Source organism: Chaetodon trifascialis, chromosome 22 (assembly GCF_039877785.1).
Source record: "Chaetodon trifascialis isolate fChaTrf1 chromosome 22, fChaTrf1.hap1, whole genome shotgun sequence".
NCBI lineage: Eukaryota > Metazoa > Chordata > Actinopteri > Chaetodontiformes > Chaetodontidae > Chaetodon > Chaetodon trifascialis.
The window spans coordinates 17505924-17529150 of record NC_092077.1 but is presented as its reverse complement, the minus strand read 5'-3'; the positions used below and the strand labels follow the sequence as shown (position 1 = coordinate 17529150).

The following is a 23227-nucleotide window of genomic DNA, read 5'->3' as shown; positions in this document are numbered from 1 at the left end:
ACGACGCCGATGAAATCTCCCCAATATCTTCTGCTTACATCTCACTAAAATCCAACATTAACACTGATGCAGTAGATTCATATAAAAAGGGTCTTATCCAAGGAGTCTTGTATCAGGGACGACTTGACTTGAAAATGCTTCGTCTCTCATCACCTTGAAGTGAATGTTTACAGCTGCATGTCACACTCTGTTGTGGGAGATAGAGAACCGTGCTGCATTGAATGGGCCTCATGGTTTCTGTTAGATACACAGCATTTCCCAGAGCTGTAAAGTGCTGTCTGTGGTCCTGAAATGTTCTGCAGCAGTGGATGGTGATCACCGTAGAGCTTTGAACACACCACAGGCACATTATTTTGGCTGCATTCGATAAAAAACTCCTTCAAACCTTCTTTCCTGACACGCTGCTGCAGAAGCGGCTTCGTGTAAAGTTTCTGATGCAACGACTGCTTATTGTTCTGGAGAGAAAAACAATATTTGACGCAGCCTCTCCGCAGACTGCTGCCCTCCTCCATCCAACTCAATCAACGCTGATGAATGATATTCAATAAGATACTCAGCTCGTATAGTTTGAGCCATTGTTTTGCCTCGGCTTTGCCAATTAGATATGGCCGTGCTCTCCTGCGGCTCGTACACGCTTGACAGACCGCCAAACAGCAACGCACAATGGGCTCTGACAGGCAGCAAAGCCAGGACTGTTGGCTCAGGGCTGCCCTGTAAGCCATGTATGTTAAAAACATGAGAGAAGATTCTGCCACCTAATACTGTTTAGATAAATATAGATTCAGTTCAGCTGTTGATAAGAAGACTTTAAGGTTACGTTTATCCTGATATCCTCCCTGACGTCTCCTTTTCTTCCTTCCTGCAGCTTCTTCCTTATTTTACTGACCTGCAGGAACCTAAACAAGCACTTTGTGTGTCTAATACAAAAAAAGATTTGTACCTGTTTTAACTTTTTCTTCGCAGTTTAGACATTAGTTTCCTCTTCAAAGCGTGTACGTTACGTCAGAGCTCTCTCCACAGCTGAGTAAAATGTTTCTACATGTTGCTGTAAAGCTGTCTTGATGCAAACACAAATCTTCCCACAGGAAATACAGGACTGAGTGTGTCTTCAGTGTGAGTGGGTGTAGGCGAGGGTGGAGGTGTGCTATTTATGTTAGCTACATGCTCTTTGCAGTGTGTATCACTGACTGTATATTTTAGACAGTCATCATCTTTCTTTGTTCATTTCAAATAAAGTAGAAAAATGATGCGACTCTCTGAGCTTTGCAGGAAGTCAAATTAGTGACTTTTAAACATACAAAATAAGATATATTCTCACACGAGATAAATTATGGAGTTACAGAGAAATTAACTTTTTCTGCCTGTCAGCTCATCTTAATTCAATGTATCGGCCTGATTTACTGTTATTTGCACTCATGTCTAAACTTTACATCAAGGAAATAAGATCTATCTGTTGATAGTTAAGGAGTGAAAAGGCCTCTCCACCTGTCTGGTAATGACAGCCGGTTCCAGTCCACGTGGGTCGACCCCTGAAAAACAGTAAACTGTGAAATCAGGCAAAGCATTTGTGAGTCAAACAGAAAAACATTTTATCCCTGTTATGATTTTTGTTTAATCACCTGATAGTGACAAAATAAAAGCCTCAGTTAAAACGTCAATATGACAGTTTTGCGAGTGTTTACTGCGACTAGTTTTCCATCACAGCTGCTGCTGTGAGTGCAGCTCTGTTCATTTTTCAAGGGACCCTCTTCCCCCCTCTCTGGGCCCCCTGGTGGTCCATTAACCCTCCTTTGAAAAATCTGATGTGGCGCACGCGCATCCTGCACAATGACCCTGAACACACCACGCACGCGGTTTTGCAGTTTGTTTCTCTGCCAAAAGAAAATTATTTTTTTTTTTTAAATCTGAGAATCAAATGTGTGAATTTCTTATCTGAGTTCTTGCGGGAGAAGCTTAAATAGAAGAGCAGCCAACGCCTGTTTGGGCCTCGCACTCGCTCCAGTACGGGGCTTTTCTTTCCTTCCCAGGTGGCGGTCCTGTGTGTTCAGCGGCATGCTGCTGTCAGGAGGCACACGCCATCAGCCAATTCAGCTCCGTGTCTCCACTCGACCACCCCACAAACCCCATTCACTCATTAGAGCAGACACGCGTCCGGCTGCAGCCGCCGCTCTACCTGTCAAACTTGGTTTTGCAGAAACACAAACTCCACCTCAGAATCTACTGGTGGTCCCCAAACTAACCATCCCACTGCCGGTTTAAAGCACACGTCCTCTTTATTTCTTTCATTTTCTCGAAGTTTCACCTGATTTGGCCAATTGGGATGAAAGATAACTTTGGCGTTTTCTTCAAGTTTCAGCCCGTTCGTGTGCACGAACGTTTTGGACGTTTGCATTTTCTTTTATTCACACTTAAGGCGCCGTTTAAAGGCGCACCGTCCAAACTATGAGGACGAGGCGTTTTATCTCAACAGGAAAAGTTGTCTGAGATTTATCTATTTTTGTTGTTGTTTGTTTACTTTCTCTTCATGCAGCTGCAGGTTTAGTTGGACATTAAAATTTCATTACTGCGCCTGCTTTGAAACACAGACAGAGCTTCGATTTTACGCACTTGTGGCACCAGATTTACTTTTTGCGCGTGCGCAAAATGGACTAGTTTTGCCGTGGGCACCGTTCAATATTACAAAAGAGACCGGCTAGAGTTGGACGTTGAGGGCTTTGCTGAGGGACTTATGACTGAAAGCTTTAAGGAGCTTCTGAATTTGGAAAGGCGAGAAAGAAATGGTGCGTAAAATGTGCGTAAAAGTGTGGTTTCTTTGTCCCTACAGTGCAGCATGCTTCTCATCATATTGTCCTCATCATTGTCTCTCTCTCTCCACTCCAGTTAGCTACTAACCACATGTTGGAAGCCGTAACCAAACGCCCCCCCTCCTTTAAACCACCCCAAAAACAAGACATAGAAATAAATCAGTAGCAAATCATTTTATTCTTGGACTAGAGTGTCGAGGGTGTTATAAGACTTCTTTTTTCAACATCTGAAGACAATATAGAGCTGGCAGTATAAAGAGACAATGCGTGGCCATTGCACTCAGTTTGGACAATAGCTGCAAAAGTTTTGATCATTGTGAACTTCATGACATAATGCAATAACATGGTTTTGCTATTAAATAAGACACATCGGTGCTAGAATAAAACGTCGGAGTGTCAAACTCCTTCTGGAAACCTCATGAACAGAAGAGCCAGAGAATAATAGACTACACGTCTACGTAGGCAGGAGGTATAGAAGCGACTTCGCAATATATAGACAAAATATATACAAAAGGATGTGTACAAAACATCTATAAATCTCTTACATACAAAAATATCTTAATATATTTCAAAAAAGCGTTTTGATATAGAATTTCATAGAATAAATCCGCGACTTGGAAGCATTTTCTGAATTAAAACGTCTGAGAGGTTTACCAAAGGGTTGGTGTTCTGTGATTGGATTTAGCATAGTTGAAGAGCGACGTGTTAAATAAGGTTTTTAATGTGCTGCCGAAGAGCATGGATTCACTTTAGGGTTTTTTTGTTTATCATGGGCAAATGCACAGAAGCTTGGATTCCCACGCTGTCAGGAGACCCGTCTTCCTTTAATCCTTTGGCGCTGATCTCTGGCCTGACTTTCCCCAAGTTTTTGGGACGTTAAGGCCGTGTCTGTCTATCTGTCTGTCAGTCTGGGAGGACCGGGCGTTAAGGATGCAGGACCAAAACGCATATACGGTGCGTCTTGTTGAGGACAGCCAGCCTCCTCCGGGACCATCCCAAGCGCGCTACAACAGTAAATTGAGTTGATCCATATTTCTGTGAGAAGAGAAAGAAAAGAAGAAGTTAAGCCACCGTTCAGACTCTTCATCATGAGAGCTTATCTATAACAGTGTCTGATATTAACTTGGATATCAGCAGGTCTGTTCTTACCTCATACAGATGCTCAGAACCAGTTGGTGAAGTCCAGCAGTTCCTGCTCTTCTGGACTGAGGGGGTCGTAGGAGCCCTCGTCGGATGAGTAGGAGGACACCGGAGAACCTGCCATGGAGTTCATGTCAGCGGAGTATCCCTGCGACATGGTGGGCGACAGGACGCCGGACTGAAACGCCGCGCTCACCGCGTCGTGTTCGTCCAGCAGCTGCTGCAGGGCGCGGATGTACTCCACGGCTGAGCGCAGCGTCTCTACTTTGCTCATCTTCTTGTTGGCTGCGCCGTTGGGGACGTGCTCCCGCAGGGTGGCGAAGCCGTTGTTCACCAGTTTCACCCGGTTGCGCTCCCTCTCGTTCCTCCGGGCCACTGCGTGCGGCTGCTGCTGGGGAAGACTGTAGCCGAAACCCGCGAAATTCAGCCTCCGCTTGCACCGCAGCAGCTCCGGAGAGGAGGAGCGTTGCCTCTTGGGCTGTTTGGATCCCGACTTCCCGCTGCTCTGGCTGCTGCCGCTGGGGCTCAGCTGGATGCTCTGCGCCGCCGCGGCGGAAAAGAAGCAAGCGGGCGGCATCAGCTGCTGCTGGCTGATGTTAATTTCCATCTTGGTTGTGAGGTCCATTCCCAGTTAAAAAAAAAACCGCAAACTTATAAAGAATCACCAAGTCTCGAGGCGGTGCGTCCCGCTCGTGCCGTTCACGTGGTGTGGCCGCTTGACGCGCACTGGTTTCAGTGGGGGCAGTCCGCTGGGCTGCTGCCTCGCGCGCTCCTCAAAGCTGCTCTGAGTCCTCGAGGGAAGACGCCACTGCTTTTCAATACGTTTGGATGGGGGACTGGCCACGCCCTCCGGTCGCGTGGATTCACCTTGGGCTCCTGCCCCGGTGCCGGTGCGTTACGCGCGCCGGACGCGTGCCACTTGAAGCACTAAACAAACAGTGGTGAGTTTTTTTTTCTCTTTCTATCTATCACGGGTGTCAGCTAGGTGAGCGGCGGAGCAGAGAGGAAAGTTTTCCACAGAGTCCCGTTCAGGACGACATGTGACTTCAGCGTTTCTTTCCAAACAGGCGGTTTGTGTTCATTTTTAATGAGTGAATAAAATCAGTTGGTTTTGCAGCTTTTCCTAGTTTCCTAGTTTTTGTAGCTATCTTGGAGACCAAATATGACGTCACATTGTGTCAGTGAGGGATGTTTTAAAGAGTAAATCAGGAGTTTCCAGCCTTAAGTCCGCTGTCCTAAAACTCATATGAACTTTTTCTAAAGTTAAAAAGGTGCACGCACTTTCCTCGTGTGCTAAATTGACTGAATGAGGTTGGAAATGAGACAAACTCTTTTCCACAGGGGACATCATATCAGTCTCATAGAGATGAAATGATGGAAAAAAGTTGATATTGTTTTTAAGAACGCTGAATGAATGATTTCGTTTCTCCTCAGAAGATCAACGTGGTGTTTACTTATAATTTTTCCTTAACGTTTGATTTCTGCCTCGCAGCTCTGGATGAACGGTGGTGCTGAAAGACAGCTCACCTCGCTGCGAACCATCCACATTTACAACATAACGCGGCGCTCCTCGCGCTGGAGCTCCGCATGTAAATCAGCCGCTCGCCGTCGAGTTTCATTGTTAACAGTACAGACGCGTCTGAATGCCGCTCATTTGAGGGACCATTGTGCACCAGAGTCCGAATTTTCCACTTTGATTAGAGCAGATCATCAGCCTCGCACAGGCGGAACGGGGGGGCGCAAATCTGCGGAGGGGCCCTAAGAAGCTGCCGGGAGGAGGCTTTGTGTATGATTTGATACACCCGGTATGGTTACAGTAGCGCGGACGCGGTGAGTTCTGTCGATTATTGTCGCTTTGAAAATAATAAAGCGCGGAACAAAAACCAAAACCAAACTGTAACACTCTATCTTTAATGTGTGCGTGCATGTGCGGCGCGGGCACGATCGACGAAACCTAGATAAACCCGATTGTTTCTCAGCTTTTGCGCAATTGTTCAACTTTTACGCACGAAATTCTTCTCAGTCGGTGTTTGCGTCCATCCTCCTCTCCACTACAATTAACATGCATGTGTGTGTGTGTGTGCGCGCAGATAACCCCAAACCCCCTCCCTCCCCTTCCCTGTTTTTATAGTCCTGTGCGCGTGCGTGTGTGTACGCGCGTCCTGAAGAGGGGATTGTAATAAATTGTGCAATTTTTCTGCGTTGGCAGTGGCATTCAAAATCAAGCTTGCATTGAAGACCCCCCCCCCAGCCAACCCCACACCCACCACCAATACTTTCTTTTCTTTCCCTCCCCTCTTATTCCCCCCCCCCCCCCCCCCCCCCCCCCCCCCCTTTTTTTGGGCCCAGCAAGGGAGTTTAGAATAGAAGCGTGGGTTCTATTCAGCCTCCCCCTGCACCCCTTCGCCATCGCCAGGCTTTCTGAAACCTATCCATGCCCTGTCAGTGTGCTTCCAGGGTCCAATTAGCGCTTTGTGAGGACTTTCTCCCTCTGCTGCCGCGGCTGGTCTTCCAGTGGCTGGGAGGGCGCTCATTTTTCTTGAGGGGCTTTCCAGTCATAGCTGAGTGTAATAATTAATATGACATCTGGGCGCCCGAGTTCCCCTCTAACCACTTTCTGTATTTTGCTCTCGTCTTTTCTCTAAGCTGTGTGCGGAGACAATAAAACAAAAGCACCCGTGTCATCCACGCCGTCTTTGTGTGTGATGTTAGGGATAATCTTTCAATTTGTTTGTCATTAAAAGCTGTTTTTCTCCCCATGTTTTGTTTTCTTTCGGCAGGTGCGTCGACAGTAATGGATATATGAAGACTGGAGTTTAGACTTGGAGAAGTCTTTGACAGCTGCAGCAAAGGTTGTTAGTTGTAAACTTTTGCGTGGTTTAGTGAACTTGCAGGACATTTTGTTGCTAAAACTTTCTCTAAAAATTATGCAATGATTGTTGTGACCAACTTTTTATTAGGTCATGCATTCATACAGAAGAGCGCAATATATATTTATTGCCTCCTGCTAACTGACTTATGACATAAAGTGTAAGAAAGTAGAGAGAAACAAAGGAGGAGGACGTGAGATGGAAAAACAATGCAAAACCTACAATCCAGCCAGTTACAATGAGCTTTTTAAAATAACTGTTTCTGTGATGAACTTCTGCCTCCTCTGTGATGCTGGTGTAAACGCCTGCTCCCTCTTCACTTGTTTTCTGTCAGGCATGAAAAGTTGTAATTGAACACCGCCCTCTACAGGACAACAGTGGCTACTCACGCTGGGAGTTTGACACTAAATTATATGGTAGGAGTTTTTAAAAAAGAAAACTAATTAAACACAAAGATTCAGCAAATTATCCTCTACACATATAGGAGTACTAAATGTTTTTATGTGCTGCTGTGCTTCATTTATGCAAGTGTTAAATAAAGGTTTGTTCTAAAATGTGTTTTCCTTTGCACATTTGAGACAAATATTCCCTAATATGCCTTATATAATGAATAGTGACAATATCTCTCTGAAAGCGGGATCTGACTGTTGTTTGGACAAATAAAAACAACAATAAAATAAGCATGTTAGATTCTATGGTGTTATTCAAAGACGAACATCAACGAAGTTGAGATTAAGAATTGAACTATTTCCATGTGTGTTGGTGCACTAAACCACCGCTAGGTGCCACTATTAGGCCCTATTAGGACATAAGTAACACTGCCAGTCCAACTTTAAATCTTTAGATCTTTAAATCCCAGATGCAACGTGTTTTTATATAAATACAGCAGCAATACACTTTCATAGAAATATATAATAACATCTGAACACCAACGAAACAAAAAACCGTTGTGAGATTTGCGGAATAGATAGTTCTGTCTATCCTGAGCTTCCGTAGTTTTAAACTGTCACGTGTTTTTATTTACGAGGAAGACGCGCGTGTGTGAGCAGTTAGCGGTTGTACAGCTACTTATCCATAAAATATGTAACTGTCATACGCTTTAAGGCAGTTCAGCAAGCAGTTTTTTAAAGTTAATTGGTTAAGTTGGATAATCAGGATGTGATCTTATGTTGAGCTGTTTAGGAGAGGCTAACGCTATTTTTAGCTCCTTAGCCGTTGAGAGCTAACGGTAGCTTAGCAAACTATCTTTGCTTACGGTGCTTTGGCAAACGTTTAGGGCGAGTTAGCGGTTATGAAGTACAGCTAACTTTGGTCACTATGCGGTCCTTAAACTACGTCCAACGTGTCAGCTTGGATTTTACAGGGACTCTGTTTCCTCACGCTATCTGTCTGGGAGACGCAGACAACGACTCGGTAACGTGAATTAAGCTAAATCCAGCTAAATGGATCCTCCTAATTTCTGACTGAGTATCCCTATTGACGATGTAACGTTAAAACGTCACAGCTGAGCTCGATGTGTTAATTCAGTGTGCATGCAGCCTTTTCTGAAAAAAATCACCCTTTTTACATTATTTTTCACCCTGGTTAGATGGTGGTTGTTCCATAATGTGCTGTCTGTTCGCTGTAGCTGAACGAGCTGATCGTGGGGGACACCAGTGGAAAGCTGCTCGTGTACAAGAATGACGACTCCAAACCCTGGATCACAAGAACCTGCGTGGGCATGGTCAGTCCAGAAACCAGAAAACCGAGGGAATGACTTTGAATTGTAGAGTGAATTTGTTCTTCTGTTACTCATTAAGTGTGTATCTCACTTCACCAGCTGACCTGCGTTGCTGTTGGCGACGTGTGTAACAAAGGAAAGGTCAGTCGTGAAGTGATGGTCGGCAGCAGTGTTTCATAAATGCTTCGGTGGTGACGTTTCCAGCATTGTCCATGTTTGTGTTTTTTCCCTGTTTGACAGAACTTTGTCGTCGCTGTTGGTGCAGAGGGCTGGTTTCACCTCTTCGACCTGACGGCTGCCACTGCCAATAAAGCAGATTCATCCAGTCAGCATGAGTTCCTGTCCTGTGATGACCAGAAGCCGCTCTTCACCCAGCACATTCCTGCCAACACCAAAGTCCTCCTCATCAGCGACATCGGTAAATCCCGGCTCTGCTCTCTTATGTGCTGCTTGTTCTTTTGAGTGTGACAGCGTGCGCCTGCACTGCAGATGGCGATGGCCGCAGCGAGCTGGTGGTGGGATACACGGACCGAGTGGTGCGAGCTTTCCGTTGGGAGGAGCCGTCCGATAATTCAGACCTGGGATCTGGACAGCTGGTCCTGCTGAAGAAATGGCTTCTGGAGGGGCAGGTACACCCGACTACTTGATTTCACCTATGCTGTCCAGCCCTCCTGGATAGTTGCGAACATTAAGCATCTTTTCATGTGAAACACTGAGAAATCCAGTCGTCCTGCACCCTGGGATCAAAGCTTATTGGCTCAATTGATGTAAACCTGTGTTTGATGATAATGTCTGTGGTGCAGGTGGACAGTTTGTCAGTGAACCCGGGTCCAGAGGGTTTACCTGAGCTCATGGTGTCTCAGCCAGGCTGTGGCTACGCGATCCTGCTGTGTTCCTGGACACAACAGGACTCCACCGGCTCTGGAGAGGAGGCCCCTGCCACCCCTGGGAGGTAGACCCCATTACACAGAAACGATAAAGACGTGGAGAGAAAAGACACTGTGATTGGTTACACGGGACATGCTTTGGTTTCTTTGCTCACAGTGAGGGACCCTCCAGAGATGTAGTTCTCCATCTGACCACCGGGCGGATACACAACAAGAACGTTTCCACTCATCTCATCGGCAGCATCAGCAAAGGTACCAAACAGAGGAAAGCACCCGCCAATTAGTCCTCTGTGTTTTCTTTAATACACACAAAACATTGTATAAGTAAGTGGGAAGTTATATTTCACATTTTTCTGCAGGTTCAAAGGAGGAATCCTCTAAATGTGGCCTGTTCGCTCTCTGTACTTTAGACGGTGAGTCTCTTTTCATTTAAAATTTCTCGATCTGTGCAGGTGATGCATGTTATTAGGTCTATATGTATTATTATTATTACTATATATTGCATGATTTTTCCCCACATGGGTCCTGATGATGTACATATGTCATCAAAACTGTCCAATCAGTGAGTTCCTTGTCAGCCTGTTAATGCGTTAACACGAACTCGACCACAACTAAATGCCATCCAAGCAGCCGACACGAGGTATTTGCACAGCACGGTAAAAAGAGCCATATGTCCTGTGAGCCGGTGTAGACCGTCCTCCTGGCAGCAGCAGATAGCTGGCAAGCAGCTCTGAGAGCAGCTGGAGAGTTCATCAATATTTAAAGAGGAGAGGATCTAGTGGGATTATCATCACTGAAGGCTTCCGGCTGCCAACATTTTACACTCACCATCTCCCTCCTGTTGTCACCCCAATGTGCCAGCGTAGAGGAAAGAAATTACAATACTGTTAGAGGTGATTGAATTAAATCCAAGAAACATTAAGGCTTGAGATGGACTCGCTTTTATCCACCTTAAAGAGCTTTATACTGCTTTTTAACTGTGCTTTTGCTTGGCTGCCTGGTGTGTCCTGCAGAGTGCACGTCCTCATGCAAAATGCAGTACTCCCCTGAACAGTGGGGGCAGTGTAGGGGTGCTGTGGGGATGGTTGCAGCTGCCTGATGCTAGAAAACAGGATGACGACAACCTGCTCAGCTGAACTGACTCGCTCTTTTCTATTTGGTGGACATTCAAAAATACTGCTGATGTTTCAGCTTTCTGAAGTATTTCTTGTGATTTCTTGACGTATTCTTTATTTCTGATAGCAGTAACATGTCAGAACACATAGAACTGGACTTTGATATTATTCTTTCTTCTCTTCTTGCCTTCAAATGTCACAGGTACCCTGAAGCTGATGGACAGCTCGGAGCAGCTGCTGTGGTCCGTCCAGGTGGATCATCAGCTCTTTGCGCTGCAGAAGCTCGACGTCACCGTGAGTTTATGTGTCCTCATGGAGGGTTAAACTAATCAAAGTTTTCTGTTAAGATTAAACCTTTAATTTTATTCATAATCAGCATCCTTCAGACAGTAAATATACAAAATAAACAGGAAACATTTTTGTGAAGATGAGTAAATAGAATAAAAAATTATTACCAATGTCGGCACCACCAGCCAGTATTTAGCTGACTTTTTTCACTGAAAACATCTAAAAGAAAGTCAGAAAAACTACTGTAATGTAAAACTGTCTTTAAAATGGTAAAAATCATAAATTCACACCAAGCTCATGGTGATTTCTTCAAATTGTTGCATTTGTCCAACCGTATCTTACATGAAGTATGCAAACAGGTAAAAGCTCTCTTATTTGAGAGGTTAAAACTCATGAGTTTGCTCATGACTAATGACTTTAAAAAGTAAGTGAACAGCAGCTGAAGACTTCGTTTTTGCTGACCTCGCCTGGTCCAGCTCGTTACTTTGCTGCAGGGTGTAGTTACAGGTGCAGCAAGGCGTGAAACTTTCTTCCTGAGGGGGAAGTGAAACGCTGCTTTTCAGCCTGGAGTGAAGTTCATTAAATAAAAGTAGTGATCAATTAATCACAGAGTCATTTCAGCATCGCATCCGTTTATTTTGAGAGTCACAACGAGGATGTGTGTTTGCTTCCAGGGAGACGGCAGAGAGGAAGTGGTCGCGTGCGCCTGGGACGGTCAAACCTACATCATCGACCACAATCGGACAGTCGTGCGTTTCCAGTTCGATGAAAACGTCAACGCCTTCTGTGCGGGTGAGGGACCTCAAACTTGACCCCAAATGATCTGTTTTCCTCTGTGGATCATATTTCAGTACGGGCTCACATGCGTGTTCATTACTCCTTCAGCTTTGCAGAACCTTTTTTGAGTCTTTTAGCTCATTATTTTGATTTTGGTTCATATAGCATCAATTTCAGTTGCAACAAGCAGCAGAAAACTCTAAAATCCCACTTTACACCCCCTGCTCAGCACCAGAGTCAGAGCTGACAAGACTGCTACCACACACCTGTCAGTCACATATGAAGCTGCAGCTTAGCTTTGCAGAAAGAGTGAAAGAGCTAGCCTGGTTTAAAGTCCCAAAATACACCTGCCAGCAATCCGAGCTAACTCATTAGCACATTCCTCCATAAGTGTGCAAATAAGCTGAACGTATCAGCATAAAAGCTGATGATATGTCAACATTGGGACCTCGTTATTGTTCAGCTGTTTTTGCTGAATCATGTTGCTTCATTGTGGCCCAGCAGCAAATGCCTCCAATGCCCAGTAACTCTCCACGGTGCAGCGGCTGGAAACCTCTGCTTTGGCTGGTGTGAGTAAATACATGGTGAAAATTTCAAGCATCTCATTACACCAGTAGGTGTCAGTGTTGAGCCGTGGGTTCTTTCTCCCTCTTCCTCTTCGGTCTGTCTTTTCAAATCTTTCTGCAGTGTTTGAACAAGCCACCGAGTGTCTGAGGCAGCTAACATGACGTGTACGAGTAAATGGATTAGAGAGAGAGACGAGAGACTTTGTTTGATCTGCCTGATGCCATCGGGGATCGTTTCTTTGCACCTTCAGATTGTGTGTGTGTCCACTGTTCCCTCTGCCTGCTCTGTGTGATCACTGAGGCAGATGAGACTGGTTTGGCTCTGCTACAGAGACACATATTAGTAGCCAGGCAGCAGAGGATTGCTGATGTCTTCATTGGGATTCACCCAACACGCTGCATCACAGCACACTGAGTGAAAACGGCCTTTAGTTAACGCTGTGCTTTGTGTGGTTGCAGGGCAGTATACATGTAAGGAAGGCAAGAACAGCCCCTGTCTGGTTTACGTGAGCTTCAGTCACAAAATCTACGTCTACTGGAAGGTGGAGCTGGAGCGCATGGAGTCCACAAACCTGTTGAGGGTCCTGGAGGAGAAACCTGAGTTTAAGAGCCACCTGAAGGCGCTGGGAGTCGGTGAGTACACCAATAACTCGGAGAAGTAATTAGGAAGCAGGTTCAGTTCAGATTAGAGTGTCGCTCATCAAATTCAAACCTGCGATTCCTCTGTTTGTTGTTTTAATTAGACGAGAGACCGACTGTGACTGTAGTCAGTTTGTGTGCGGTAAAACTGAGACTCCTGACCTGAATACTGATGAGGAGCCAAGAGGACAGCGATCCCCACATGACAGATTTTTACTGCTAACAAGATCCTGGTCACTGGCTAGTTTAAAGAGCCTCAACTCGTACAAGCAGGTTCTTTATTAAGGGGCACCAGTGAGTGATTTCACTGGTGACATTCACCAGTTTTCTTTTATCTGTGCTGTGAACAAAGATCCAGACCTGTCGCACCGGTCATGTACAGACGGTCCTCCTTCAAGAGTCATAATGCCTGAATCTGCATGAGTGTGGACTGAACATGTTACAGAAATCAGCATGTGACTCTAAGAAACGTGGTAACGTCCAGACTTTTCCTGTAGCACCATCATCAGGTCAAAATTTCAGTTTGTCCAATACTTTGATTCATGGCCAAATACAACTGTTAGCATGCTAACACGCTAAACTACAATGGTGAACGTGGTAAGCATCACACCCGCTGATCATCAGCACGTTAGCATCGTTATTGTGAGCACGCTAGCAAGCTGGTGTTAGCAATTAGCTCAAAGCACTGCTGTGCCTACAACCCCAGTTCCAAAAAATCTGGGACTCACACACATACACGTCTGACCACATGTACTGGAGGAGTTCAGGGAGGAAACTCTTCCAGGAAGCTTCAGATCCCTGGTTTTCATCTCTGTGTACAAATACACACCCTGTCAGCCAAATGCGCTGAGAGGACTGAAGTATTTTCAGGGAGGCTGTAATCCTCAAGCACACAGACCACAGAAGCCGAGGATGCCGCTCTCTGGCTGTTTTCCTTCTCTTCATCCTTTTTATCCTCCTCTCTCTGGAAAACGTTGTCTCTGCCGTCTCCTGAAAAACACAACGTTTAGCTAAGTCAATAACTTGGTTAATAATTGCAAACGCACACGATGGTTTCCTTTTCCAACGTTAATCTCGGCGTCTGTCCTCGTGCGTTTTCGGCCTCGGCGCTCGTCACGTGTGAAGCGTGTTTGAGGAGAGGATAAATGTGGTTAAATCATGAGTGTGGCCGCGCTGTGTGGTCTGCACGCATGACCAGCCAGTCAACCGCTTCACGTCAGGAAAACGCTGTGAAATGAGTGGAAACTTAGCGAGGAAGGACGAGGACGACGTATAATAAACGGGCCTTGCTGGAGCATCCTGACTGCAAATGAAAATGCAGATTCCAGCTGATTTTTTTCTGAAGCCTGGTGGTGGTGTTAGTGTAGCTTCCTGCTGCCTGTGTTAATAATTCAACCTCTGGGCCTGTTGTGTTTCTTTTGACTGTGATTTTGCAGCTTGTTACCTAACCCAGTGTGGAAAATGTCTGATGTAGCAGCCCAGGGACACGGAAAGAGAGAGGAGGAGAGAGGGACGCAGTGGAAAGACGAGAGGCAACTGTGGGAAAATGAAAGTGTGAAAATGTGTCTGATCCGTGGAGTGTGGGGGAGGGGATGGTCGGCTTTGTGTGTTCACTATTTTTGTCCTTATGGAAACACACGTCAAATCTCTGTCTGCTATTTAAGCAGCCAAAGCGCCATCAAAAATGGCTTTTATTTGCAAGCAAACAGCATATATGGAACATTGAATCCACTTAAAATGAACGCTGTGTTTGCTGCCTCGCCCTGAACTCCTGTAAATGTCAGCTGCAGCTCACAGGTTCTTCCCTGCTGTTCATTTACCTTAATAACTGCCCTTTACTCCAAGGGTGACGATGAGGAGTCTGTCAGCTCTCCATCACAGCGTTGGAAGCTTTCTAAATATTGACAGTTCCTCCTACGCGGCCGGCGGTTTCAGTTTGTCGTTGAGGAGTTCGCTCGTCAGCTAGCTTTCGACCTGAGAGAGTAGCAGGAGAAGCTGTAGTGTTGAGCGCTGCAAGGTAAGAAATGTTTTGTTACACGAGAGTATGGACATTAATTAAAAGGAAAAGTTATAAAATCGCACTGGAAAAGTCTGCATTGAAAGATTGACTTAAATAAAAGTACTGTCAGTAAGTATTATCAGCAGAATGCATTTACAGTATTTTGGGGGTTCTGTATTTATATATTAGATAATAGCTCGTAACTGAAGTTGTCATAAATGTATTGGAGTGAAAAGTGTGTGTCTGTGTGTGCATGTGTCTGCTAACATCCTCACCATGAGAATGCTAACATGCTGATGCTAACCAGGTATTCTGATCATCTCAGTTTAGCCTCTAAATTAGCACAAAGGCGGATCAAACCTGCGAGGAATCTCATTATCAATGCAGGTATTTGGTCCTAAACCAAAGTATTGGACAAAATAGGCCTTGGACCTGAAAAGTATCTTGAGGGGGACGTGAAAGAAGCTTTATTTGTTGTGAAAGTCGTCGTCATGTTTATCTGGTCGCACACTGAGTGTCACGCTTGTGTTTTCCCTCCACAGACGCTGAGGACCCGGCAGCAGTCAGATCTCTGGTGGCAAACGTTCTCTACGAGGATTCGCAGGTTTAGCGCAGGGACACACATCAACACAGCATCTCTGCTCCCCCCTGACTGTAAATACTGTTAATAAACACTGAATGTCTGTCTCCCGTGCTGCCGGCCTGGTCATTGTGTTCCCCGCAGATGTACTGTCAGGTTCAGGTTTCTGATCTGCTCGCCCTCGCTGGCTGTAATTGCAGACGAACGCCGCCTCTGTCGTTAGTATTCCACCTGCTCAGGTTGTTTTTCACAAGGCTGAGAGAGGATAAAAGCACGAGGCACAAAGCCGGGGAAACGCTATACTGTTTAACCTGCTGTTTTCACCGGTGACTGTGTGGATTTGTGAGTGGGGGGGGGGGCAGCGGAGGCATCATGTCGCCGTCAGTCAGCGCTGACGAGCTGATGAAAAGAGCTCTGATTAAACACAGTGAGGGCCTTTTGTTTTTTCGTCTCAAAGACGCAAAGCGCCGCAGACGTTACGTAATACAACACGTTACATAATGAGTTACATGGCAGCAAGACGGCAGTTGTTTGTCAGCTGAGCAGCTAAGTGCCCGCAGGGCGCGACCATCAGAGGCATTGAGGGAATCACCCACTGTTCCCAATGGGAGGATCCTATAACCACCTATGTACACTGCCTCTCTTTCGCTCATGCAGTATAAATGAGCTGTGTGTGTGTTTGTGTCTGCGCGAGCGAGTGTGTTTGTGCGCCAGAGGGGAAATGCAGGCTCAGGTGTCCTGATAGGCCACCGCCGCCCGTCTCTCCTGTGTTTCTGCCCTTTAGAGGCCTGCCAGGGGAGATGATCCCTATAGGACCACGTCCCTGCTCCCAGAGGTCCACTCGTCGTTGTTTGGTCAAGCGTTGTTTGCCTTGACTTGTTTTTGTCGCACTGAAAGGTGAAACCCTGCTAATCACAATTCAACCTTTCAGTAATAGATGTTATCTGTACTTTAGGTGGCCATCATCACACTCATACATGATTGTTGAGCATCTTTTTCAGCAGCCTCCCTTCTTCTGGTTTCAGTCTTTCTGCCACATCTGGAACCTTTTGTCATATTACAGCATTAGCTTTAATCTAAAGAGCTAGTAATGAAGAGAGCAGATAAGTTCAGCAAACCTAAACATAGACAGTTCCAGGCTCACTGAGTCTAAATGAAAGGAATATTATTTTGAAGTATATAATTAATGTTTTAAAACTTCCAGTTTAAATCAGTTTAATCTCCTCTCTGTTTCGTGTCGTAAGGTGACTGTTGACTGTTTGTTTGGCAAAGCTAGACATTTGAAGACGTTAACTGGAGCTTTAGGAATTACTACAGATAAACCAATATTTATGTATGAACGGTGTGACGCTAATGTGCAGGTGCAGCTCCGTGTTAGCAGGCTGTTGCATCTTGTACCTTGGACAGTTAGCGTGTCGACCTCCTCATGTAAACATTCCTTCTGTTGATTGGCGTCATTGCTCCATCTCACCTCATCTCATGAAATGTGTCCGATGTGCACTGCATTGTGTTTTATGACAGCAGCGTGTTGACCGGCGCTGGCGTACGACTCGTGATGAGCTAACCTCGTCGCTTCCTGCTGGTATCTGAACATCGACTGCGGTTTGTCCTTATAAGCGGTGAACATTCCTGTGCAGTAAGCTCAGCCTGATTCGTGTCTGTGACCATTAATGGTCAGGCAGCGGCGGGCTGATGTGTCGTGTTGTTGTTCTTATGGATCCTGGCTGTTATGCAGGGATTTGGGTCTGTTCGTTTGGACCGGCTTCTGTTGAAATCAGTCGTCTGCGTCCTGATTCCGCTCTGATTTCCCAGAGAAAACTTCAGGCCGTTCAGTATGCAAAGTGTTCCAGTCATGAATCCTGTGCGACTGTGACCTTTGCTCTCATACTTTCCCCAAGCAGGCAGGCTGGACATAAAACCAGCCGGAGACATCTGACCCTGGGACACGACCACATGGGGCTAACGGGCTTGTCGTGCTCTCGCTGACCTTGTGTGTATTTGTGTGTGTATGGATTTGTCTGCAGCTATTTTAGCCGCATCATTTCTTGTATTGACTACAACCGAAACCCAAAAAATTCCCTTTTTTAGCATCGTTGCTGCCATCTGGACGTTGGCCTTGAGGGGATGTTTCCTCCAGAGAGCTTGTTGTTATCCAGCGTGGATCCATGAAGCATTTTGGTCTTCAGTGAAGTTCAAAGGTTATCATGGTACCAGAGCGTATTTCAACATGGTTCACAGCCCCTTTTACTTTGGCTTCTATTCTTGGTTTTTGGGATCATTTCGATGACTTATGGAGTAAATGTTGAAGTCTAGATTTCCAAAATAAAGTTTATTGCTTTTTGAATCTGCTGAGAGGAGATAACTTTGAGAGGACGTCTGCGTAAAGTTTGAACTCTTTGTCACCAGCAGGAATAGAGTTTTTCTCTTTGTTTTTTATTCAATCGTTTTCCCGCCTTCACCTCCTTTTTCTCCTGTATCCCTCAGTCAGTTAGATGTCACACTGTTTCCTGATAATCTGCTCTAACTGTTTCCATTTCCAATCTGCTTAATTGGTTCCACTTTGTTCACCGGATGCTGCTTCGCTGTTGAAACGCGGTTGGACGCTGATGATCGCTGAGCGTGCACGCTGAGGAAAGAATTAGCAGAAACGTTTGTGCTTCTTACTCCTCTTCATCACGAAAGAACTAAAATACTTCAGAAGACTGTGTGTGAGCTAGTTTACCTCGAAGCTAAAGATTTTGGTGGTCGCATTGGACTACTTTTTGAAACAAACCCACTTTTGGGCTTTTTAGTCTGGGCTTCCAGTAAAAATCATAGAATTAAGCAAGAAAAGAGAAAATAAGCCGTGCTCGTGGCTCTATGAGGCTGTACTTTGACAACGTGATGCATTGAGCTAAATGCTAACATCAGCATGCTAACATGCTGGTATAATGTTTACCATGTCCATCATCCTGGTTTAGCTTGTTAGCATGCTAACATCTGCCAATTAGTGCAGCTAAGACTTATGGGAATGTCAATTTTGCAGCCGTTTGGTCATAATCCAAAGTATTACGCGACTTAAAAATTGACCCACAAATGTAAACCCAACGGTTGCACTGCAGGAACCGTCAGAGGATCAGCAAAAGGATTCATAAGTGAAGATCATGAACGTCTGATTAGATTTTCTTAACAGTCCATTTGAGACATTAATCTGTCCGTCCGGCCGACAGACTGGCATCGCCGTCCCTCTAGCCGTGCTGCTACTGTGGCTGAAGTTATTATCAGCAATCAGTGTAATTGATATTTGATGTATGACTTCGTGTGTGGAGGCCACAAGCCAACAAAGACCATACACCAAGACTTTAATGTCTATAAAAGACCACTGCCATGAGACATTTCATGAGTAATAAACCCATCACCAGGCCCCCGTCTATAGAAGCTGACAGCAGGCAGCCGCGCTCCCTTTAGGCTGCTCTCCACATGTTCTCAGAAGGGACGCAGCAGCCTTGGTGTCAGATTCAGAAGACGGCATGAAGCGTCCGCGTTGCAGCATCACATTTCCTGTCTTAGCGGGGCCTCACCGGACACACCGCCTACTGTGGCTACATGATTTCTGTAGGAATAAAAGGCAAATTCAGTTTAGGCTCTATGGAAAATCTATAATGCACTGAATAGAGACGGGATAATCCAACTTTAAAGGGGCTTTGTAGACTTCTTTTCCAAAGTCTTGAAAGCTTAATCTTCGAAAAGAAAAGTCGCTGCTCAAAGTGAAGAAAATCTGCTGGTACTGACAGCCCACCCCTTCCTCAAACACATGTAGCATCCTCCACAACCCGCAGCGTCAGGTCACGCCGGTGTCAGCTCTGTTAGTCAATACAGCCTTACGAGGACGCCACGTTGACCGTCACCGCTCATGCAACTTGTCTACGTGGCAAATAAAACTCCACTGAGGCACGAAGTCTGTGAATTGTTTGGTGGGGGATCTAAAGTTCAGCACTCTTCTCTCACCCGCCACTTCTGGAACAGCTTAGTTTTGATCCTCGTCTAGACTTTTTGACCCATTGTCTTGTCTGATCCTCCCATACACCTGACTGTGATTTCAGAGAAATATATGCAGCTCTTATGTTTGATTGCGCCATCCAGCCCGGCTGCTGGTTAGTGACTCATTCACTCACAGAGGCACTATTCATTTACACGTCTCAGCCGCCTTGAATACAATGCTGATGAATCACAAATGGCAGCGATGGTTTGAATACACGAGGATAATTACGCGCGGGCCTTGAAAGAAGATGAATCAGGGAGTTTAGCTAAAGCTCGTCAGGAAGAGAAATGACAAGAACACCTGAGAGTCTAATGCAATTCAATGCAACGAATCCTCCTGGAGCTTTGTGAAGCTCATAATGTTCCGCCTGTGTAGAGGAGTGGTGGTCCACACCCTCTGAAAATACTTATTTATGTTAAACTGTTTTCTGATATTACACTGCTGTGGTTAAGGTTTGGTCAGGCTTAGGCACAAAAACAGGACATGGTTAAGGTTCGGGAACGATCGTGGTCGTGGTTAAGAGAATCCCACGCTGGCTGTCGGTTTGATCTGTGGTCTCTCGTCTTAACATCCAGCGTGTTATTAGCCCCCCCCACCCCTCCCTCTGCAGATTTTGTGGCTGATACTGTCGGATCGTCTCGTTTAAATTGTGGCTCAGAGAGGTAAAATCCAGTCTCAAGAAGCCACTCAGCCACAGGGGCAAGTTTTCCTCAAGTACTTTTGGATTTCTTTTTCCTGATGTTTCTCCTCTTCTTTTACTTAAGTAAAGGATTTGAGTACTTCTTCAACCACTAATCCATAATGGTTGTATTTTAGGCCACATCTTGCAGGCTTTCTAAATTATATGTGCACCCTTCCTGCCAGTTTACGTCCCCCCTCTTGAGCTTTCTCCCAGTGCCCATGCTTGGCCCTGGTGGTGCTGTGGGAGGTGGGTGTGGATCTAATCCTGACTGACAGGCAGCTGGACCCCCAGCCTCCAAAGGGGCGGGGCCGGCTGGGGGGGCTTGACACAAGCTCCGTCACGTTCTGATCGTGTTCCATCAACAGCTCCAAGCCGCTGAGGGAACTGACACCACTGATTAACAGCACCCAATTTCGCCCGTGTCAGGCTTAATTCAGAGGCGTTTCATCATCCCGTCATGCTCGATGGGGGATAGCTGGAGGATGAACAGTCCAACAGGCAGTTTTAATAACCAGCGGTTTTAACACAGCAGATGCACAGCGGATTTCAATCTGACTGGCTACTTTATTGTACAGAGAAGTCTCCAAGGGTTTGGTGTTGATATAATGAATTGTATGGATGCAGTTTAAAAATCCTCACCAGCATTTTGATCAGCGGAGCCTCAGATGTGACCGGCTAATGCCTCTTTTTAACTCTCACTGTCACTTTGAGATTAAGGAAGGAGAGTAGTGCACGCAGGGCTGAATAGAAATAGAATGTTTTAATTAATCCCACATCATTTTTCTGCATGTGGGATTTATTTTGCTCTTGCAGCTTGAGTACGCAGCGCAGAATAAGTTACGACAGAGAGGAAAGTCAGATCATTTCTCCCAAAGAAAGGAGGTGAGTTGAACTCACAGACAGCATCTTGGTTTTTGCAGAACATCCTCATGTGCTCTGTTCACACACTCTACCTGTCCAACCCTTAAAGAAGTGACTGAACACACCTTTACAACTCAAGTCTGAGCTCCCCGTCAGCAGCCGCACTTTGAAATAAATGTTAACATAACGTGGCAGTTTGCGTTGCTAAATGCTTAATAAACACGCTAATGCTAGATTGCCAGCATGCTAGAAATGTTTGCATGCTTGCCAATGTTGAAGCACTAACACCCCCAAAAGCTGAATTATTAACACTGTAGTAATTCAGTGCTTTCAGTTAAAAGTCACAATGAGAGCTTAGATGCTGAGGTGAATCGTACTGTATTCACAATTTTAGAAAATGGTACAGTAATTACGGTAACTGACACGGCATGAACGTGGCGTTCAGTCTTTTCTGCAGCCTAAAATGATCAGCATTTCTCCATTTGCATGTTCATGTGCTTCTTTCCAGACAAGAGCTTAAACGCTTTTCATTGTCTTGTTTCAAGCCCTCTCTGGAGGATCTCCCACTCACTGGCACTGTGTTACATAACAGCTGCCTCTCCACAGAAGACTGTCTGATCAATATTCCCCTCACAGTGTCCCTACCTGCCTCTGTGGGGTTAAGGCTTGTGGGTCATCCCACTGAGTTAATCGCGCCTGCAGGATTGCACTGTGTGTGTGAGCAGCCAGATGGAGGGAGGAGATGCTGCTGATGGAGATGAAGGACAAAAAAGAGGCAGAAAGCTATTCCCGGTGACAGCCAGAGTAAATGAACAGGCTGGTCTGGATGGAGGAGTGGGCTAAGCTCGTATCAAAGGTCTGTGACAAAGGCAGTCCTTCTGCCCACACTCGCTTTGCACAGCTTCTAATCATGTGAAGGAGAGCGGAAATCTAAAAAGCACGCTGCGAAATAGACTTTGAAATGCAGTTTAGCTGCAGAGCTCCAGAGATCAGTGCTGGTTGGCAAGGATGATCACTTTAATGATCCTCTGGCTTCATGTATCATCAGTCAGTACTGTTTGTGTTTACGACCAAATACCTGCAAAGCCAGTGACATTCCCATCGGCCTCAGCGGCGCATTGTGTTGACTGTGCAAATGCTAGCATGCTAATGCACTGCTAACTAGGATGGTGAACGTGGTTGGCTTGCTGAAGTCGTCTTATTGTCGTTTTAGAAAACATTTTAGGTTTACTTCAGAGTTAATTAAAGGCTTTGTCTGCTTGTATTCTGTATGATATGTTTCGTATGTCGGTGCATGCAGTGGAAATGTGCACTAGAGCACCAAACGTGTATTAATCAACTGCTGAAAACAGTCCCGAACAAAAGCAGTGTTTACTCCGCACTTTTAAAGGGTTGCAGTAGGAAAAGGTGACACTTGACAGCGGTATCTGTTCAGTCATGACTCTGCTGATTGAAGACGAGACGATAATGCTCAGTTGTTTAACTGTGAGGACATTTCCACGTTCCACTCCTACATCTGACCTTCCTCGGCAATAATTATCAATAAATACAATTACATGGGTGGTTGAGTGCACAGGCGGTTTACTGTAAGGCTGCTTGTGTAACTGCAGAGAATTTATTCCTCATGGGAGCTGAAAGCCTGGGGAGATCACCGTGTTACTGCGTGTACTTTTACCCCTCTGGATGGAGATTTATATTAGTCATTCCCTGCTGCAGATCAGTGTGCCCCCTCTTCGGCAATCTCTCGTCAAGATCTGCCCTCCAAATGAGCATAGCCTCTTCATGCATAAAGTATGGGAGGATGAGACACGCTGCTTTATGCAACGCTTCTGCTGCATGGAGAGTCGAGCGTTGGCCGCTGCCTTAAGCTCAACTTAAAAGGTCAAAAAGTCAACACATACCCTTTTTCTTGTTCCTTTCATGACCGGCAGTGTCTCAAGCGATCAGACTGCGGCTTTGAGACAAAGCAGCTCGCTGTGCATTTGTCTAAAGACACCAGCACAAAGAGAAAAGCACGACCACACTGTGTTTTCTGTTCCAACACTTGACTAATGGTACTTTCCTTGCAGAGGTGTTACCTGCTGCAGAGTTAACAGGATGTGGTGTGTGACTCAAAACAAGGGAGGGGGTGTATGGAGGGGGATCTTCTCGACAAGGTTTGACATTAATTTCATGTTCTTGCCATGTTCTTTCCACCTGTGCCGTGGCTTGGAGTGCAGGGAGGAAATAGCATCACCTGACAGCTCTGACGAGATGAGAGCAGTTTGCTATTTTGCTA

General features: G+C 45.7%; 2 protein-coding genes across 2 annotated transcripts; one reads left to right on the top strand and one right to left on the bottom strand.

Moving 5' to 3' along the window:
* Positions 1-2964: 2964 nt before the first annotated feature.
* ascl1a (achaete-scute family bHLH transcription factor 1a) lies at positions 2965-4730 on the bottom strand. Its single transcript, XM_070992199.1, has 2 exons — positions 3954-4730; positions 2965-3839 (listed from the first exon to the last, which is right to left on the bottom strand). The coding sequence occupies exon 1, from the start codon at positions 4567-4569 to the stop codon at positions 3967-3969; it is 603 nt and encodes a 200-aa protein (XP_070848300.1). The 5' UTR covers positions 4570-4730; the 3' UTR covers positions 2965-3839; positions 3954-3966.
* A 3084-nt stretch (positions 4731-7814) lies between these two features.
* Positions 7815-15514, top strand: itfg2 (integrin alpha FG-GAP repeat containing 2). Its single transcript, XM_070992557.1, has 12 exons — positions 7815-8227; positions 8442-8537; positions 8634-8675; positions 8775-8952; positions 9024-9163; positions 9338-9486; positions 9579-9673; positions 9781-9834; positions 10739-10830; positions 11499-11616; positions 12627-12800; positions 15348-15514. Exons 1-12 carry the CDS (start codon positions 8132-8134, stop codon positions 15413-15415), a joined length of 1302 nt encoding a protein of 433 aa, XP_070848658.1. The 5' UTR covers positions 7815-8131; the 3' UTR covers positions 15416-15514.
* The last annotated feature ends 7713 nt before the right edge of the window (positions 15515-23227 follow it).

What these genes read in the sequence shown, in the direction of transcription:
- itfg2 (XM_070992557.1), top strand. Translation starts at nt 8,132, where the DNA reads ATGCGGTCCTTAAACTACGTCCAACGTGTCAGCTTGGATTTTACAGGG. An exon ending in AATGGCTTCTGGAGGGGCAG is followed by an intron (nt 9,164 to 9,337) that starts GTACACCCGACT and finishes TCTGTGGTGCAG; the next exon opens with GTGGACAGTTTGTCAGTGAA. An exon ending in TGCAGAAGCTCGACGTCACC is followed by an intron (nt 10,831 to 11,498) that starts GTGAGTTTATGT and finishes GTTTGCTTCCAG; the next exon opens with GGAGACGGCAGAGAGGAAGT.
- ascl1a (XM_070992199.1), bottom strand. Translation starts at nt 4,569, where the DNA reads ATGGACCTCACAACCAAGATGGAAATTAACATCAGCCAGCAGCAGCTG.